Source organism: Sus scrofa, chromosome 16 (genome assembly GCF_000003025.6).
Source record: "Sus scrofa isolate TJ Tabasco breed Duroc chromosome 16, Sscrofa11.1, whole genome shotgun sequence".
Lineage (NCBI taxonomy): Eukaryota > Metazoa > Chordata > Mammalia > Artiodactyla > Suidae > Sus > Sus scrofa.
The window spans coordinates 17,833,647-17,848,031 of record NC_010458.4 but is presented as its reverse complement, the minus strand read 5'-3'; the positions used below and the strand labels follow the sequence as shown (position 1 = coordinate 17,848,031).

General features: G+C 41.0%; 1 protein-coding gene across 1 annotated transcript in view; it reads left to right on the top strand.

Annotated features, from left to right (window-relative positions):
* The window catches only part of DROSHA (drosha ribonuclease III), a 120,260-nt gene continuing 105,952 nt past the window's right edge, over positions 78-14,385 (top strand). The window contains 4 exon segments of the mRNA XM_021077126.1: positions 78-1,228; positions 2,848-2,913; positions 3,935-4,768; positions 9,662-9,754. Coding sequence (XP_020932785.1) covers positions 2,897-2,913; positions 3,935-4,768; positions 9,662-9,754 — 944 coding nt within the window. The 5' untranslated portion in view covers positions 78-1,228; positions 2,848-2,896.

Genomic DNA, 14,385 nt, shown 5'->3' with positions numbered 1-14,385 from the left:
GTCTGGCTTTGCTCTGACGGAGATCCCGAGAGCCTCTTGTAGGTAAAAGGGGCAGTTTGAGGGTGTTGGAAGAGGGAGTGTTTTGGAGTGTCCGGATTTAAACCGGGCTGGAGTCCGGGGCTGGGGCGAGAGGCTCCTGGGAGTTAGATAGGGTAGTCCCTCTTCAGAGCTACCGCTAAGAGCAAAAAGCGACCCTAGGCCCAGATCCCACAAATAAATAGGAGTGAAGAAGGAGACCTTTCATTCATTGTGGAGCGCATGCGGTGGTCCAGGCCTGGGGCCGCCCGGGTGTCGGAGGGGAGACCAGGAGCTTACCTCGTGGGGCTCACAGTCTGGCGGGAGATGTAAACAGGGGAAACATGCAATTACAGATCAGTTAGACGAAGATGACCAGCCTGCAGATTCAACTCAGGGAGAGAGGGTGTTACTAAAAACGTAGTCACACTTTGCAACCCTTTCTTACATGGACCGATGTTCCTGGATGTGTTAACTATGCAAAACAGCTCCCTAAGTTTCTCTGCTTCGAAACAGCAACTTAGGAGTAGGCAGACGCAGAAAATAATTTTCCAGTTGCAGTGAGGTCCTTGATTTGAATTAAAGTTTGCATCCACAATACAGCCTAACCATGCCTTTAATAGTTGATTTCATAATTAGGGTTTTCAGGTATTCTATCTTTAAAATCATCCATAAGGATCTGATAGTGAGTGTTCAACAGCAGTCTGAACACACTGTTCAAGAGTGTTGTTGATCCTGTTTGTTGCCCACCTCTAGATTCAGTACACTTTTTTGTTCCCTAGACCCTGTGCATATCTCTTTTCTTGGGTTTATCCTAATACATATATTTAATGTATCTGTATGCGGATTCTGAGCTTAATAAGTAATCCAGGTTATGTATCTTACTCATCTTTGAGTGCTCAGGGCTTGTGACATGTGTAGGCTCACTAAGTGTTGCATGAATCAGTGAAAAGACGTGCTTTTGTCTGGTTTTGGTAATGCACATCTGTTGCAGATATATGCAGTGTGGAAATGTACAGTAGCAACCTAGAAACATACCATTAGTGAGACAGTAAACATTTATTGATCACCTACTATGTGCAGGATACTCTGCCAGGGCCTGTGAAGGATTCAGAAATGACTATGAATCAATAATCCAATCCATCAAGGAGCTAATAATCTAGTGGAGGAGTTAGACATGTGCACACATGGCTATAATATGAGGAAGTCTCTGGTAAGTGCTATAAAGAAGTAAGTACAGACTGAGAGTAACAGGAGTCTAGAAGGAATGGGATTACTTCCTAAAGGGAACTAAGAAAGGCATTACAGAAGAAAAGAGGTGGCATCTGACCTAGGTAGAGGGCTAGAAATTCAATGGGCAAATCATCAGGTAGGAGGTTTTAGAAGAGCGGGAACAAAGAACAAGCTTGGTGGTAGTACTTTGTTTGATTAGGCAACAGGGAAAATCGTAGGTGACAGGCGCTTGATGGGGAAGGTAGTGGAGGATTAGCCTGGAAGAAGTTGGGTCCAGATTGCAGAGGTCCCTGCAATCCAAACTTCAGCATGGAGTTTGAATTTGATTCTGTTGCCCCGAGTAGCCTGTGATAGCAAGATCATTGTCTAGATCCTAAGTTTATCATGAGGGCCTTGGACTGAATAATCATCATTAATCAGATATTATTTGCTACCCGCTATTTAGTAAGCAGAGTGATTGATACAGCTAAATCATCTGATATTATTTTCACAAACCATTTGAAAATCTACCTTAGGCTGATAGGTAAAACTTTTAGTTAGAAAGACTTTACAAAGATGCTTCTGCACTAAAGCTTTTTGCAGTTGATATTTATTTGTGTTTTTTAAAAACATTTTGCTCAAGTTTGGTGTTTGGAGATCCATTCTTTTCACAATATTTTTCTATGGGAATTGATGAGGATGAGAAACAACGATAACTCTTGTGTTTACAAATTATAGGTAAGTTTGAAGGCCGGCCTCACCGTGAAGAAAACTAGAATATGGAGAGGGAGAGGAGAAATGATTTTTTCAGAGTTCCCTTCCTGGCTCAGCAGAAAAGAATCTTACTAGCATCCATGAGGACACAGATTTGATTCCTGGCCTTGCTCAGTGAGTTAAGGATCTGGCGTTGCCTTGAGCTGTTGTGTAGGTCATAGATGCTCTTGGATCCCATGTTGCTGTGGCTGTGGTGTAAGCCTGGCAGCTATAGCTCGCATTCAACCCCTAGCCTGGGAACTTCCATATGCTGTCAGTGCTGCCCTAAAAAGCCAAAAAAAAAAAAAAAAGGAAGTGATTTTTTTTTTCCCTCTAATCTTTTATCAGATTAGAGATGGAATAAACTAAGTTTCCAGCCTTTTAAGCTACTGATTGTTTTGAGTCAGCAAGATAAATATTAAGGGTATCTTGAAAATTAGTTGCAAACTTTCATTTGGTTCAGCATGCTCTTGATTTTGTTAGTAGCTAAATGCATTCGTGAATGCAAAATTGGTGTTAAGATAATTTTATTTTGCCTTTTCTAGGGCCACTCCCGTGGCATATGGAGGTTCCCAGGCTAGGGGGTCTAATTGGAGCTGTAGCCACCAGTCTACGCCAGAGCCACAGCAACGTGGGATCCGGGCCGCATCTGCAACCTACACCACAGCTCACGGCAATGCCGGATCCTTAACCCACTGAGCAAGGCCAGGGATCGAACCTGCACCCTCATGGTTCCTAGTTGGGTTCGTTAACCACTGCGCCATGATGGGAACTCCAAAATTTGTGTTAAGATAATTTTAGAAATATCTTCTGGCATTAGCAGTCTGAGAAACATTTTTATGTCTATTTATTCTTTCTTTCCTCTAGAGCTTATATTATCTGTGGAAGATGTGACATATCCAGATAGTACGTCACTATGCAAGGCAGCTCATGGTGAGTGGTCTGATGGTAATGGCAGTCATTTTGGGAGAACAGAGAGGAGCAAGCAGTGGCACTGAGCCATTGAGGGTGGGAAGGGTTTAGATCTGTGGAGAGAGGGGAACTGTGTTCCACTGGGCCATATACAAGGCTGGGAACCCAGACCAGAGCAATTAATAAGATATCCTGGAGCCCAGTCTTGATGGCACTGGCAGTTCTGAGGTGTGGGCGGACCTCAAAGGTGGAGCGAGGTAATGAGTTGGTGACCATAGGACCTGCCAAGAAAAAGCAGAGTGTGTGAGAGGGAACCTAGTGAAGCTCTGGGAGTGGTGACAGTGTTTGTAGAAAGGCCCTCAAGGGCGTTACTGTAGTAGCCAGGCGGGAGACGATGGTCTGAAGTGGGTGGGCTCAGGAAGTATTTATGAAGCAGAAATGATAGGCATCTGGAAATAAATGTTTAACTAGAGGGGATAAGGCAGGAGAAGCTGTCGGGTAACGCCCTGGTGTGTGACTTGAGGACCAATGAATGGTCTCATCTGTTGAGATAGGAAACACTAAAAAAGGAGCAGGTGGTGTTGTTTTGGAGGGACGATCACTACTTCCTTTGAGGATGTTTTCGGTTGTATTTGCGAGTCTATGCTAAGTGGGGAGAGGGTATAGACAGGAAAATGCTGGTGCAGTTGCAGGGACGTGTTGGAGTGTGTAGACAAGATGACATGGGGAGGTTAAGATTTTGGGGAACTTGAGCAGGGATGTGATAGCAAGTGGTTGAACACTGGGCTGCAGACTTTGCCATGCTGGAGGTGGAGCAGCTTTAGAGAGTGACAAGGTCCAGGGTTGGGTGGCTGAGACGGGGGAAGAGAAGTTTATTGGCCTTGAGGAGTTTCAGATATTGCAGAGAACTCAGTATTAGATGGGTGGACTATTCCGGCGGCCTCAGGAGATCTGCCAGTTCTTCTTGAAGATGGTCAGGCATTTGTGAAACCCTGTTTATATAGTGAGCTTGTCTTTTCTCTTTTTCTTTCCTCCAACGAAGTCATAGAATGTCGTTCCACCCAGGACGAGGGTGTCCCCGAGGGCGAGGAGGACATGGAGCCAGACCCTCAGCACCAGCCTTCAGGCCCCAAAATCTGAGACTGCTTCACCCTCAGCAGCCTCCTGTGCAATACCAATACGAACCTCCCAGTGCCCCATCCACCACATTCTCGAACTCTCCAGCCCCCAACTTTCTGCCTCCTCGCCCAGACTTTGTACCCTTCCCTCCACCCATGCCTCCATCAGCACAAGGCCCTCTCCCGCCGTGCCCAATCCGGCCCCCCTTCCCCAACCACCAGATGAGGCCCCCCTTCCCCGTGCCGCCCTGTTTTCCTCCCATGCCGCCTCCCATGCCCTGTCCCAATAACCCCCCGGTCCCTGGAGCACCTCCCGGACAAGGCGCTTTCCCCTTCATGATGCCCCCTCCCTCCATGCCCCACCCCCCGCCCCCTCCGGTCATGCCACAGCAGGTCAATTATCAGTACCCTCCAGGGTACTCCAACCACAATTTCCCACCTCCCAACTTTAATAGCTTCCAGAACAGCTCCAGTTCCTTCCCCCCCAGTGCTAGTAATAGCAGTAGTCCTCATTTTAGGCACCTCCCTCCATACCCGCTCCCAAAGGCTCCTAGTGAGAGGAGGTCCCCAGAAAGGCTCAAGCACTATGACGATCACAGGCACCGGGATCACAGTCACGGGAGAGGCGAGAGGCATCGGTCCCTGGACCGGAGGGAGCGAGGCCGAAGCCCCGACAGGAGAAGGCAAGACGGCCGCTACAGGTCAGATTACGAGCGAGGGAGGACGCCGCCCAGGCACCGGAGCTACGAGCGAAGCAGGTAAAGCACATGAGGGTTGTTGAATGAGGTGCAGAGACCCTGACACAGGCCGTTTCAGTTGAACACACAGGCCCAGCAGTGTGCTTTGATTTATAAAAGGAAAGCACTGTTTTAAAGAGGAAGAGACAACAGGATAAAAGGTTGATGTCAGGAAAAAGCCACTTTTGAAAAGCATTCCCAAATCGTCAACATAGATGCACTTCGGTGACTGTAAGCCAGTTACTCTGAATAATACAGTCCACATTTAATGATGATCAGTGAAAGATCTTGTATTTTTTTGTTTGTATATTATGTTCAGTATGATCATCATATCAGGTTATAGCACTTTCATTCTTTTGGAATTGATGCTCTGCAGGTGTCATCAGTTAGGAATCAAGCTAGTTAATAAGCAGAACTGGCTTTCTGAGTTTTAGGATAAGTGGAAGTTTACTGTATGTTGTTGCCTTCTTGCTCTGTTTCCTTATAAAATGAAATAATATTAGTTACACGTTATCAAGGTTATAGTTTTCAGAATAGCTTTTCATTTGATTTCGTTGCATTCAAATATAGTCCTACTAAAGAAAGTTGTGTTTAAAACGCACCATTCCATTCCGGGGGAGTATATTTCCTTTTTTCCAAAAGACCAAATACCTAAATATACAGGAGAATAAGGTTTCCAGCAGACATTCTTAACCTGGGAGTCACAGACGGGCTTCTAGAAATGCTCTGACGTTATATGCAAAATTTTATGTGTATGTGTTTTTTTTTAATAAGTTAATGGGCAGCTTACAGCACGTTCTCAAGAGATGGTGTGAGTCTTTTACTCCAGAGTCTAAGAACCATTGGTTTAGATGGAAAGATAAAAATACACAGATATGGATTGTACTAATGTTTATTTGTACCGTCAGTGAACTCTTTTTATCGATGAAGATTTGAGGTTTTCCACCTGTTGAGCTGGTAACAATACTTCTCTTTCTGTCTGCTGTGGCTTGTTTACCTTCATTACCTCGTGGAACTTGTGTGCTGAAAAGTTTGAGGTCCCCAATCCAGATCGCTTCATTACATGGGCTTTTAGAGAGCTGGTCTAATTTTTGCTTCCTGTGGAATCAATCAGTGCACTTCTCAGTTTCCAGGTTGTTCTCATGGCTGTGGGTTTGACTCTGGCTGGACTTTTTGCCTGTAAATGGTAGTGATCATTCTCAGTGCTGAAGAGAGTGACCAGTGCTCGGAAGGCGTGGAAGGAAAAATGCAGTTTCTTCTCCCTGACTCCTGGTGGGAGGCGAGAAGCCCTGTTTCCTGCAGAAACGATTCTGGTGGACCTAAGCTGCCTGAGTCCTTAGACCTTTTCAGCATCATTTTCTGTTTCTGGTTAATTTTGTTCTTAATTCTATGATGGAATAGTTGGCAGTGATAGTTTATTTTACAATTTGATGGTGAAAATCTAAACCAGCAAGAGTTTAATAGTTTTCTTCAGATTTTAAAGTGATTGCTAATAAACCTGTCTCTGGGGGAGCATTTTGCTACAAACTTCAACATTCTAGATGGCATTTTTTCCCCCCTATTTAGAGGGCGCTGTGGTTTTTAGGGCACTGCTGTAAAATCCTGAAATCTTCCATCCAGGCTTAAGCTTGGAGCTAATGTGTTTGAAGAAGCACAGAAGTCCTGTAAACTGAGGATCTCTATTAGTAAATGAAATCAGGTGCTGAAAGAATTAACCTTCATCTCCATTTTCCTAAACCACAACTCCTTTACTATGAAGGACCTTAGGTGGTTGGCTTATCTTTCTAAATGGCCTGTATTTATATTGGAGTCGTTTTATAATGTTGTATTTGGCCTGGAGCTGCCTTAGTGTCATAGTGAAATTAAAATTGGCTCCCCGTGGGGTCTTAGTGGAGTGTCAGTCATTGTCTTAAATGGAACGCTTCTGTGAAATAAACATGGGGCACGTGAAGTCCTAGTAAAACTTCTCGGAAGTATATTGGAGAAAACCAATAATTCACAAATTTGTGCGTTAGATTGTGTTAAGTATATGCAACTTCTTTAGTCTGTCCTCTGGCTACTTCTCCCCTTGGTTCTTGGGGTAAATGGATCTATTTTTCAAATTTCATTTTCCTTTTTCTTCTCCTCCGAATTGTGGTTGAATAATAATTTCAAGATTGTTCTAGGGCGTGCTGTTTCTCAAGAAAGTTTGTGAAGAAGTGGATCTGTGCATTGTATATTATGAAAGACAGAGATTCCTCTGGGGGGGGGGGTGGGAGAATAAACAGCTGCAGAAACAGCTGGTAAGAGCAGTGCAGTGGCTTCCCCCTGGTGAGCCATGTTACAGCACAATAATCCCGAGTGCTGGCTGGCTGGGTATGGTATATAGCCATTGGAGAGGAGGGTTATATATTTTTTTTGCCATGGACTGCAGTAACTTGATGTGAGATCTCACGTCCCAGACTGGGGAGTGAACCCAGGCTATAGTGGTGACAGCATCGAGTCCTAACCACTAGACCACTAGGGAACTCCCTGAGGAATATCTTAATGTTCGCCAACAGGAAGGAGTTTTTGGAAAAGTAACCCAAATGTTTTTCTTCCTTTAAATGGGCTCATCATTTAGTGTTACTGAGATTTATATCCATCTTTTTCTTTTCACTTCGTAGCCACTCAGAGGTAGCAGATCTTAGACGTTACACTCTTGAATGCAAAATTCTATTCCCTAGATGTTAAAAACAAACCCCCAAATTAGGCATATCCTCTAAATAGAATTTTTATTTGGAAATATAGGCAACATTTTTTTTCAGCAGCCATGCTGTCACAAATCTCATTGTGGAGTTACCGTCATGGCTCAGTGGTTAACGAATCCGACTAGGAACCGTGAGGTTTCGGGTTCAATCCCTGGCCTCACTCAGTGGGTTAAGGATCCGGCATTGCCCTGAGCTGTGGTGTAGGTCGCAGACGCTGCTCGGATCCCGCATTGCTGTGGCTGTGGTGTAGGCCTGCGGCTACAGCTCAGAATTTACCCCTAACCTGGGAACCTCCATATGCTGCCATTGTGGCCCTAGAAAAGACAAAAGACAAAAAAAAAAAAAAAAAAAAAAAAGACAAGCAAACAAACAAACAAAAACAAATCACATTGTATCTTTGCCATGTGGCACAAGCTGGGATTTACTGCCTGAAGTTAAACTGTAGCTTTAGGAACTAATCAAAGAGTGTAGAATCCCAAGCACTGACTGGGATTTCTTTTGGACAGCTAGTATGTACTGAAGTCTTAAGTATATGTCAAAAGTATTATTCAAACGGAGTTCCCATGGTGGCTTAGTGGTAATGAACTCCCTGGCCCCGCTTAGTGGGTTAAGGATCCGGTGTTGCCGTGAGCTGTGGTGTAGGTTACAGATGTGGCTTGGATCTGGTGTGGCTGTGGCTGTGGCTGTGGCTGTGGTGTAGGCCAGCAGCTGCAGCTCCAATTCGACCCCTAGCCTGGGGACTTCCATATGCCTCAAGGGTGGCCCTAAAACAATTTTTTTTAATATCTAAGATCTCTATCAGATTTGTAAGTTTTTTTTTTTTTTTTTTTTTTGTCTTTTTGCCATTTCTTGGGCCGCTCCTAGGGCATATGGAGGTTCCCAGGCTAGGGGTCGAATCGCAGCTATAGCCGCTGGCCTACGCCAGAGCCACAGCAACGCGGGATCTGAGCCGAGTCTGCGAGCTACACCACAGCTCATGGCAACGCCGGATCGTTAACCCACTGAGCAAGGGCAGGGATCAAACCCGCAACCTCATGGTTCCTAGTCGGATTTGTTAACCACTTCGCCACCACAGGAACTCCAGTTTTGTAAGTTCTGACCTCAGTGAATTTACATTTCTCTTTGGCTACATGTTGGGATATTTTTGAGTTCAGACATTTTTATAGTCTTCTTGATAGACTCAGGCTAATATAGCAGTTTTTTCCCCCATTCTAAGATCTAGTAGTTATTTCTCCTAGATTTAGTTCTGATATAAACACACTGAAGCTCTGATTTTTGTTTCAGATCTCACAGTACCTATTAAACAGACTCAGAAGTGATTAGATTCCAGTGTTACATTACAAAGTTTAAAATCCCCCATTGTGTAAAACTCAGTGTCTCCATTTAGAATGTTTTTGTTTTTGTTTTTTTTTTAAGGTAAAAACAGCATTTAAAGGTAGAGTGACTTAGAGTCTCATGTCAATTAGTGGTAGCTAGCACTACACCTCAGGCCTGTAACCTGTAAGAATTTAGAACTCTTTCATTGTAGAACGTTGTCCTAATCTTTACTATAAAAACTTTAAAGTTGGAGTTCCCATTGAGGCGCAGCGGAAATGAACCCGACTAGGAACCATGAGATTCCCTCAATGGGTTAAGGATCTGGTGTCGCTGTGAGCTGTGGTGTAGGTCACAGACTCAGCTTGGATCTGGTGTTGCTGTGGCGAGGGCTGGCAGCCTTAGCTCTGATTTGACCCCTAGCCTGGGAACCTCCATATGCCACCAGTACGGCCCTTAAAAACAAACACACAAACAAAAAAAACACTGAGTTGTATTTATTTTATGGATGAAATTAAGAGTAATATAGAAATCAGTAGACAGTTGAATCCTTTGATGTTTTCCCCAAAATTAAATAATCAAGGATTGGCTGGTTGAAAGGTCTCAAGAGAAGATTCTGATAAAATTCCTTTTGTTGCTTGGCATTAAGTATGACCTCTTTCTTTTAAATGTCCTAGCTAATTTCCTAAAGTGAAAAGCTCCTTTTTCCTCTAATAAATGAAGGTGAATAATTAATGTCCCATGGTGAATCGTGCCTGCAGAATTCTTAGGTGAGGTGAGGTCCATTTATTTAGAAGATGAATTCAGTGAAAAGAGATGGTGTTTTTGAGTCTTTCTGTTGAAAACAGCTCTGTGTATTAATTCCTTTAAGAGAGCGGGAACGGGAGAGACACAGGCACCGGGACAGCCGAAGATCACCATCTCTGGAAAGGTCCTACAAAAAAGAGTATAAGAGATCTGGAAGGTAAGCAAGGAGTTGACACTGGAAGAAGTCATAGGATAATCTCCTGGAATTCAGATTTTGTGCTTATGCAAAGTATCAGCCAGGTCTTCAAAGAGCCTGAAGAGCCCTGTGAAGCGCTAAAGTAGCCAGTTACTTAAACACCTTTACTTCGATGAGGTATTAAGAAAGCATAAGGACAATCTTTATACATTTCTCAAAATTAGAAATTATGTGGGCCACTTTTTCTGACCTCAGTTGCTATAAAACTATACATTAATAAGTCAAGGTTTTTTTTTTTTTAACTTGAGAATTCATAGTTATGAATTTAGTTGTTTGAGAAAAAGAAAGTTTAGTTGTTTGAGAAAAAAAAAGAGCAAAACTGCAGCCACACCTTGTATGGAAAAACAGATTGAGATTGCTGCAAATCAAAACTTACAGGATGTAACTAATTCTATGTCAAAAAGTAGAATTCATGTCTTATATAATGGTAATTAACAACAACTCTGTGACAGATTTGGGGCCAGTTACTAGTTCTCTCTGTTTTTTTTTTTTTTTTTCTTCTTCCAACTTTGTTATTGGGCAAAGTAATTAACTTTTTTTTAAGACCTCAGTGTCTTTGTCTAAAATAAAGACATTTATACTTGCCTTGTTGAGTGGTAAGAGGTTATTGAAATAATACACCTAAAACATTTGGAACTTGGCCCAGTAGTGCCAAATAAATGGTAACTGTATGTGTAATTATTACCTGATCATTTGGCTCTAGAAATTGATAGAAAAGCAGAAAAAAGGATTTAAAGATAAAAGAAATTAATGAAATAGAAAATAGAACTATAACATTATAACTATTCGTAAATAAATGCTCGATTTCTTTGAAATGTCATATAATTTAAAATGTGGCAAATCAAGAAAAGAAACATATATTCCATTAGGTATAAGAAACTGTATTATTATAGGAATGAAGGTGATTTAAAAATTATAGTATGTTGGTATAAGTATAGATATTTTATTAAAAACCTTTAAAGACATGGATGTGATGGGTTGTTTTCTATGAAAACAAAAATTGCAATCTTTACACAAGAAACAGAAAATTTTAATAGGCCAATAACCATGGGAAAAGTTGAAAAAGTTTAATTTGTGCCACTTATAAAAAAAGTTTTAAACTCCTTAGAACACTGTAGAAGATGGAAGGAAAGCTTAGCTCATGCTGTGATACCAGGAAAATCCAGAAGGCGAAACTCAGTCAATGAAAAGAAAACCACAAAACAATCTCTCTTATGAATATGGAAAGGAAAATACTGATTAGTGTATTAGTAAGTCGTTTTCAGTCATCTGCTAAAATCACTGAGAGTTTATTCCAAGATTGCATGGTTAGGTGGGTATTAGGAGATCTGTAACTGTAATTCTTTGCATCAAAATCTATCAGGTTATGTCAGTACCTGCCTGTTAGATATTTAAAGTTGCGTCCATTTATGAGTAGCGACTTTGGGGAACTAGGAGTGTAAGCAGACTTCTTTAACATGATGGAACATTGTCTTCTGATGGACATGATGGATCCCATCTCAGAAGAGCCAAATTTCATGTTGAATCCTTATAGGCCTTTCCGTACACGCTGGAAAAAAGACCAGGAGGCCCCGTTGCCCACCACTGTCACCTGATGTATAGCTTAATTGGCAAGCAAATGGAAAACATTACATTCTTGTGTATCTCAGATATTGGACTTGCGTGGTGATATACTTGTTAACAAGAGTCCCCGCTTTCCAGGAGTAAGAAAGTTAAGTGCTGTGAGAAGTGCTTTTGATAGAACAATTACCTGTTGCTCTGGGAACACAGCAGTTGATAACTCATTTTAGGCTAGTTATAAAGAAGTTGAATTTCACAAATACCTAAAGTATGCTTAAGAATGCTTGAGGGAAGAGGATGGTAGGGGAGGAGAAAAGAGCAGGTGTGAAGGTTGCAGTGTGGAGAAATGGTGTGAGGTTGGGAAATGAATTAGAAGGCTTTTATTAGTAATCCACGAAAGAAGTGATTGTGCCTAGACCAGCACCGTGACAGTGGCGATGGGGAAAGTTAAAGGGAATCGAGAGAGATCGATGAGGGGACTCGATAGGGCTGGATAACTGATCACGAGGGAAGAGGACAGCGGCCATCACCTTTGAGGGCTGTGAATACTAAGAAACAGGTAAAGGATGAGTTCAATTTTGGGCATGTGGAATTTGAGAAACAGTGAGACAACCAGATGGAATTGTAGTTATTTGCATTTAGACGTGTAAGGTTCAGATAAGAGATTCTAGCTGGAAATACTAAATTCTGTGGATTTGATGAGGTCAACTAGGGAGAATTTGTTCAGCCTGAGGAGGAGGAAAAGGAGGAGGAGGTAAGGATAGGAGAAACTCTTTTGGTAGAAATCAGTGAGGACCCATTTGAGGTTGATGGTTTTTAATGTAGAGTGCTGGAAATCTCTTTGGTCTATTGGTTTCTTCTCCAATGCGCAGTAGCTTGTGGAGAAGACAGAGACCTTGGTTTCTGTGAGTTCTAACTAATGTAGATGAGAAAATAAAAATTACACATGTCAATACTGTAAAGGAGGGAAAGTTATCATAGTTTGTAAGATATTGTTAAAAAATAATTTGGAGTTTGGATTTTGAAATTCAAAATGTCTGAGACACCTACCCAAAAAAGATGTTATGCTCTTGTTTTGAAATATCCCTCTCAAAGTGTTTTTAAAAAGAAAGAAAGAAAGAAAGAAAAAAAGAATACTATTGTTGTTCACAAGAGACAACCCTGACCATCCATCATACAAGACACCTGCCTAAAGGGGATGGGTGAGGATGTCTTGTGCGCCTGTTTCTTGCTGATGGTAATAAACATTTGATGGGATTCTTACTACATGTCAAGATACCTGTGTCAAAGAACTGCATTAGCATTTAACTACTAGTTATGAGCTTTGTGATATTGGGTGAGTGATGTAATTTCTAATTCTGTTTCTTCCGTAGGGAATGTTTTTATCTGCCTCAGGAGTCTTATAAGGACTGTGTATCAGTAGAGTGCTTAACAGAGTGTCAGGCTCTCAGCAAGCACTAAACACAAATAAACAAACAAACAAAACCATACCATTGGGAGCTAAGATTTGCCATTGTTAGCTAATGATAATATCAGGAAAACTTGAGGATCAGCCAAGAAACATGAGCATTAACTCACTGAAGTTGACAGTTATAAAATAAACATGGCTTAATTAATAGCCTTCCTAAATACCAGGAATACCTACTTGGAAACTATAACAGGAAAAAATGTAGATTCACTACAGAAAATTTAAATTAATTGAAGTTAAATTTCTTAATAAACTTAACTATATAGATCAATGGGAAGAAAACTATAAATGTAGCCAATGCAAAGAAGGTGATGTAAATAAGTAGAGGCCATGCTAGTCGTGTAGTGGAAGAGGGGGTTGTAAAATACCTGTTTTCTTCCAAAAAATCGATAATTTTAATGTAAGTTCAGTTGAAGTACTGGTTTTAAACTTGATAAGGACTCAATTCTTCTTTGGGAATAGGAGTGAGTATAATGAAGCAAAACAATAATGCAGAGGTATTTACTTAATGCAGAGAAACATTAAAACATTCTATAGACACATAGTAATTAAAACAGTTTGGTATAAGTAGATCAACGTGACAAATCTTGAACAACATTCAAGTATATATAAAATTTTATATCTTTCATAAAGTTTTTTCAAATCATAGGAGAAACTAATGTGGGGACAATTGGTAAACTGTATCGGGAAAAAAAATTCGCATTTCTGCCTTAGATCTTGGAGAGATACAGTAAAAAAAAAATCGTGTTAAAAGTAATTGAAAAAGGATAAAATATTTATTTAACTTTGGAATGGGAAAGGATTTCAAGCATATCACTAAGACTGGAAGCATAAACCAAAAAAAAAGTCTAGATTTGGCCATATAAAAGTTGTATGTAACCATCAACAGAATTAAAAGGAAAGCAAAAAACTGTGGAAGGTTACGTTATATATGACAAAAGGTGGGTGATTATTTTAACGAAAAAAACTTTCACTAAATAAGAAAGACATTCTAATTTTAAGGATATTGGCATGGCATAATGACTGGAATGTTCATAACAGAAGGGAACATGAGACGTGCCATTTAGTAGTGAGAAGGACTGCAAGTTAAATTCAGTGAGATACACTTCATCAGAATGGAAAAGGTGGAAAACAGTCCTGTGGACAGGATGTGTAGAAATGGGAACTCGATACGGTTTTGTTGGTAATCTAAACTGGTACTTCCTATCTGTGGAGAAGCCTTAGAAAAAGTACGTAGTCTTGGTGTGAAATAGTCTGATAAATCCAAAAACAACAGAGATGTGTTTATAGTAACTTTGTTTACAAAGACCAAAAATATGGTAAAACCTAAATGGCTATGGTCAGACTTGTCAAATTATGGTATATGCATGTAAAAGAATAATTTGCACTTATTAAAAATGTCTCATATATAGATATTTTAAAATAGAATGCTGTTCCTGATTTACTATTGAGTCGAGGAAGGCAGACAACAGAGGTCCTTTTATGTTAAACCTTGTATATTTATCTATCTGTTTTAACACATTTGTGAAATATAGTGGTTATCTCTGAGTGGTGTTACAGGTGG